General features: G+C 45.8%; 1 protein-coding gene across 1 annotated transcript; it reads right to left on the minus strand.

The window, feature by feature from the left end:
- Positions 1 to 1,181: 1,181 nt before the first annotated feature.
- Positions 1,182 to 2,934, minus strand: PODANS_5_10240 (uncharacterized protein; the record flags this gene model as incomplete). The annotated part of the gene is made up of 7 exons (XM_001905530.1): positions 1,182 to 1,361; positions 1,419 to 1,548; positions 1,610 to 2,333; positions 2,386 to 2,508; positions 2,562 to 2,635; positions 2,712 to 2,801; positions 2,855 to 2,934. The coding sequence occupies 7 exons, from the start codon at positions 2,932 to 2,934 to the stop codon at positions 1,182 to 1,184; spliced, it is 1,401 nt and encodes a 466-aa protein (XP_001905565.1).
- Positions 2,935 to 5,970: the final 3,036 nt, after the last annotated feature.

Raw genomic sequence — 5,970 nt, forward strand, 5'->3', positions numbered from 1 at the left:
TATATAGTTCGTACAAATAATTCTAATAATATTTTTATTTTTTATTTTAATAAAAAATTTTTTATCAGATCGTACAATATACCATTTTATTATTTAACTTTACGTTACTATTTATATATATTACTAATATACTTATATTTAACTTTATATTTACTATTTATAATTTTATACCGCTCGTACAATAATATACCTTATACTATTCTATATAACTTATATAAGTAATTCCAATAATATCTTTATTTTTTACTTTAATAAAAAAAATTCTATCGGATTATATAACTAACTTACTATTTTACTACCTAACTTAACTACACTTTCTACGCATATTACTAACCTACGTATACCTAACTTCACACCTAACTTCACATCTATTATTTATAATTCTACGCCACTCGTACGATAGTACACCCTATATTATTCTATACAACTCGTTTAAACGATTTTAATAATATTTTTTTTTTATTTTAGTAAGGAAAATCTTATCGGATCATATAACTAAGTTCTTAACGGATTATACTTACTTTACTATTTACGTATATTACTAACATACTTATACCTAACTTTATATTTACTATTTACTATTTTATACTATTCGTACAATAATATATTCTATATTATTCTATACAGTTCGTTTAAATAATTTTAATAATATACTTTTTTTTATCTTAATAAAGAAAATCTTATCGGATCGTACAACTAAATTCTTAACGGATCGTACTTACCCTACCATTTACGTACATTACTAATATACTTATACCTAACTTTACATTTACTATTTACCATTCTATACCGCTCGTACAATAATATATCCTATATTATTCTATACAGCTCGTTTAGGCGATTCTAATAATATCTTTCTTTTTTATTTTGGTAAGAAAGATCTTATCGGATCGTACAACTGAATTCTTAACGGATCCTACCCCCTATTTCCAAAGTGGGGCGTTTTTTTTGGTGCGTTTCTTAACGGATTGTACTACAATCCATCGGAGAATAACTGATATGATAGATATTCTATAGATACCTTAGCCAATTCTACGACTTGTCATGGTATAATGAATCATGGATTGGAGCATAAATCCATAGTATTCGCGCAAAGCTTTCTTTTCATGACAGCATTGCGCAACCGTTGATAATATCCCATGTGCTTATCCATATCTAACTTTGAGCAAGTACAGTGCCCCTTACTTCTCATTGACATCCTTCCCCACTACCACATTCCCGACAGCATCAACCTCAACGTCACGCTTCCTCTCAATGTCACCGAATATTTCGTCAATCTCCTCAAGTGACTTTCCTCTTGTTTCCGGATAGGCAAGCCAAAAGACAACCGCACAAAGAGCATTGGTGAGGATAAACAGGATCTGTAGCGAGTGTCAGGCAATAGATCGGTTATATGAAGTTATGGCGTTGACACTTACATAATATTTCCAACCCACCCTCTCAAGCGCGATAGGCGAACACTGGGTGATGATCAAGCTGATAGAGTAGTGCAGGACCTGGACGACGGCGTTTGCTTTGGCACGGAGCTCCGTGGTGAAAACTTCGGGCCTGCAAGCTCTGTCAGCTGTCTGAGCCTTCTCAGTCACAGATCTCGAAAGAAAAAACTTACGGAATGATCCAAGTCATGGGGCCCAATAACGCCGAGTAGTTGGCTGAAACCATGAAGATGCAGGCAATCAGGCCCTTCTGGGCTGCCGCGTTGGTCGGGAAACCAGGTCTCGCAGGGTACAAGGCGGCAAGAATCGTGATGATCATGTAGGACACCGACAGAAAGGCCGAGCTGCTAACCAAGATCTTCTTCCTGCCAACGCGGTCGACGAAGAAAAGCGAAAGAATGCACGCAACAGGGGCAACACAGCCGTACAAACCGCTCACCAGCAGCTGTTGGTCCTGGTCGAACTGCAGCGTCGCATAGATGGCGGTCTGGTAATACTGGACAAAGCTGATACCAGACAGCATGGCAGCAGCCCAGACGAAGCACCCGACGAAAAGACGTTTCCGGAAAGAAGGGGTGCGAACGAGATCGACCCAACCGAGGTGGTGTTGCGTGTCGACCTCCTCAGCAATACTGGTCTGGATAAGGACGAACTCGGTCCGGCACCATTCATCGTTTGTTCCGTCGTGATGCCACCGGTTGAACGTCTCCTCGGCATCTTTATAGCGGCCTTGGAGACAGAGCCATCGTGGTGACTCTCCGATGAAAAGGACGCCGACCCCGAGAACGAGCGCGGGGATGGCCTGGATGGCAAACCCGAGTCTCCATTGGTTCGCGTTGCCCCATTTACCTTCTCCCACGCCTACCCATAAGGCTACGAAAAAGCCCCAGGCCACCACTGTTGGAAGATCAGCCGCCGGTCAGTATCTCCCGTAGAGGTTGGCACTCACTCATCTGGTTCACCGCAGTGATCTTTGCGCGCTCGTGCGTCTTGGCTATTTCTGCTCCAAAAACAGGAGCAACTCCGGTAATGGTCCCGACCGCGTAGCCGACGAGAAGGCGACCAATGATCACTTGAAATACCGGCTCATCAGCGTATGTTGACATCATGAGACAAGGGAACTTACACATGGCAACATGGGCAGCGCCGGCCATGAGTGCGCCTCCAAGTACGCCCCATATACACCCAAAAGCAATGGCCTTTCGCCTACCCAACCTGTCACTTGTCACACCAACTGACGCACTGCCCAACCAAGCTCCAGCTTGATACACAGACACAATGGCACCGCGAAGCGGCGCGTCGGGCTTGTCAAAGTATGTCACGAACGAACCCAACGCCAAACTCGGGGTGATGATTCCAGAGTCGCTGAAGGGAAGTCAGTCCGCATTACTTTAAGAGACCTAGATCATCAGACTCACTATCCATAAAGAAACCCCCCTATCCCCAAAAAGAGGGAGGCTAGGAAGGGCTTAGTTAACCACGCCGGTCTTGGCAACATGGCGAGCGGAGAAATCGTTACGGTTGTGTTGAAGAGATGGAGTCGATCCAACGAACGAGGTTGAGTATTGAGGCACCACGAGCATTATCATCTATTTCAATGTAACCTGCTCCCACTCTCAGAGTTGAACTGCCGGTGGGGAGCTGTGGGCTAGGGCGAGCTAGTGTGCGGAGAAGACCCTGGATTGTAGGTAATCCATTGCCGGATTCAGGCCTCGTGAGGTTATTCCCGGGCGGTTCGCTTCCGTGTCGGTGGTGCTGGGTACTCTTTTCCCCACGCTGTACCCTGTCCTTGGGATCCCGATCCATGCTCTGCACTTCCCTTGTTCTTGAAGATGAAATCATATCATCTCTGACCGAAGATGGTTTGCTCACCGCTCAAACTTGTTATGGGTCAGTTCGGTCTCCAGATGTCCGTGCCGGAGAGTGCTGCCGCCGTTGCTTTGTTTGTTTGACTTGAAAATGGGACCATCAACTGTTGAATTCGCTGACGTTTCGGGGGCCCAACAACTCGGGTTGTTTTGTTCGTCTTGTTCGTTCTTAGAAGCCATCGATCTGTGCAGCAAGCTGATATAGACTGACAGAAAAAACGTGGCACAGATAAGTTCCGTTCCTATGGTTGGTTCATGAGTCCTGCACCGTCCCCTGCATGTGTTTTCCAGATCTTGGGAAGCAAAGACAGGGGAGCACAGTCCCTGACAATCGTTCGCTTCCTGCAACTAATGTATGGTTCCTTCAGGAAAGTGGCTTGCTGCCCCCGAGATTAGAGCGCCACACTAGCTCAGTGCCGGGTGGTCCCCGCAGCTTGGTTCAGACATCCTCGGCCCGAAACCTGGGGTCGGGTACTACCCCCCACCTTGGATGATCTGTCACTCCTTGTTTATCTGATCGGGGAATGTGGCCCGGTGCTATGTTTGCTCTGGTAACTGGGTGTCGATTGTAAGAACGGATGAGGCAAGTATGGACTGTCAGAGAAGGCACAATTCCGTTGAAAAAAAGGGGAGAGATCTGAGTCCAAACCAAAATCATCTTTTGCTTTTTGCACCTTGTTATTTGCCTGCTTTATTCAGGGGTACTGGGTGAGCGTGACGAGCGAATAATCATGCTCTATACACCCAGGAGCCTATCACAAGCCATCGAGCAATGCTCCTTTCAATGAACCAACTCATATTGTCATACTAAACACAAAAGGTATTCACTGAACCAAATGCCGGGCTATGAATGCGCCTGGATCTGCCGGGTGTCCATATTCTAGAAAGTAAAAGACTCTGCTTACTCGGGAGATTTGTGCAGGCAGAAATGAGCCAAAGTGAAAGAAGTAAATTCATCTACTAGACAAAGGAAATCTTAGTAAAAAAGAGCGTAGAAATCACACCAATATATACATACTCCCAAGATCCAAATAGCACTAGAATATCTATAACAATGCCGAAGGCTGAGTCCGAGCTCTCACAAAGCCATACCGACTACCAGCCTACTTAGGCAGGTAATCATCGAATCTACCAAACATCCAAATATCACGGTACCACCTTCGCCACATAAGTCGCCTTGGAGAATTCCTCAAACTTCGAGCCATTCTTTGGAGGTTTGTTGGGATCGTGGTAAATCACATCCACCACGGCTCTATTCGTGTCGTTGTAGACTGCCCGGTGTGCTCCAGGTTTAGTCCCTGGTACATATGGAGTCAAACTCCCAGGTTCGATTGGAGTATGTGTAAGGGGCTTCGAAGCTGCCAAAGGAAGGCCAGCTTTGTCGCCGAAATATGATGGGTTTCCCCATCCCCGTGGATGTTGTGGCTGCTCAGCGGCGACCTGCGCCCTGACATCCCTAGCATAATGCCATGACTTGGAACTTGGATCGTACTTGTCAGCCACTACGCCATCGCAGTCGTACTTTATTCCAGTTAGCCTTTAGCATGAAGGGAAACTCTCCGCGATGCTGCGGACGGGGGGTTTTTACATAGGATGAGTCCGTTGGACTGCGTCTCGGTGCGCGTTGTGGTGGATTCGTCGAGTCCGACATGAAGGAGGGATGAATTATAGCCAAGGTAAGGAGGAGATCTAAACTAAAGACTCAAAGCAAGTGATGGCTTCCACAGTTTACCATGATTTATGTGCAAACGGAGACTAGAGATTGGAAATATCAACCAAGGATATGAGGACGAACGTCTCTATTTATTGTCCTTTACCTCAGTGAGGCTTTACATACAGCCTGGACACTGCAGCACATGATGACTGGGCTGGTGCCCTCAGCGCCGGTCAGATGGTCCACCAGTAAAGCTGTATGCTCAGTTGATGAGTACGTATCTGTTCCATGTAAATTTCATTCATCAGACATGATACATTGAATGAAGGCCATTGTGAACAAAGAAAGTGTTGTGGATAGCACCAGATTGCCAGTGGCTTTGTATTCAAGGGAGTATTTATGCGCAAAGCCTCACAAGGCTTGTTACAGGTAGGTGAGTTGTTGTTGGTGTGCTTGCCCTTACCACCCAGTTGCTGCTACGAGTCCCGGTCAGGCTAAGTGATGCGGGTGGTTCAAACAAAGCAAGTCTCGCCCTGACGCGGGTCAAAATCAACTCAATTCACATATAGTAGTCGGTGTGGTTGCACGGCGGTTGTTCCAAGCCCTTTGATCTGAAGATGGGACGAAAATGTGACCTGTTCTTTGTTCCAGCAGGCGGGCGGCGTCAAACCACAGGGTGGAGCCACGGCTCAATCAGCAAGTTCAATCTACTTGCCCTATACGTAGCACCATGACCTGCTGGCGAGTTAGAAGGCCTGTCAATTGGACCAGTAATAACAGCTTATGAAACGCCGTTCTTGGACGTAGTCTGTTCGGCCCCCAGCACACAGCGGCCTGGCTTTATCGGCAACTGCTGTTTCCGTCTTTCCCATGGCACCCACCATTACTTCCTCCTCATCCTCTTCCTCCTCCTTCCCCCCCCCCCCTAAATAATAACATAATAAGACAGAGAAATCTTAAGTGCCGACGAAGAATGATTGAATATGAAACAAAACAATAAAAAAAGAAATAA

Source organism: Podospora anserina, chromosome 5 (genome assembly GCF_000226545.1).
Source record: "Podospora anserina S mat+ genomic DNA chromosome 5, supercontig 10".
Lineage (NCBI taxonomy): Eukaryota > Fungi > Ascomycota > Sordariomycetes > Sordariales > Podosporaceae > Podospora > Podospora anserina.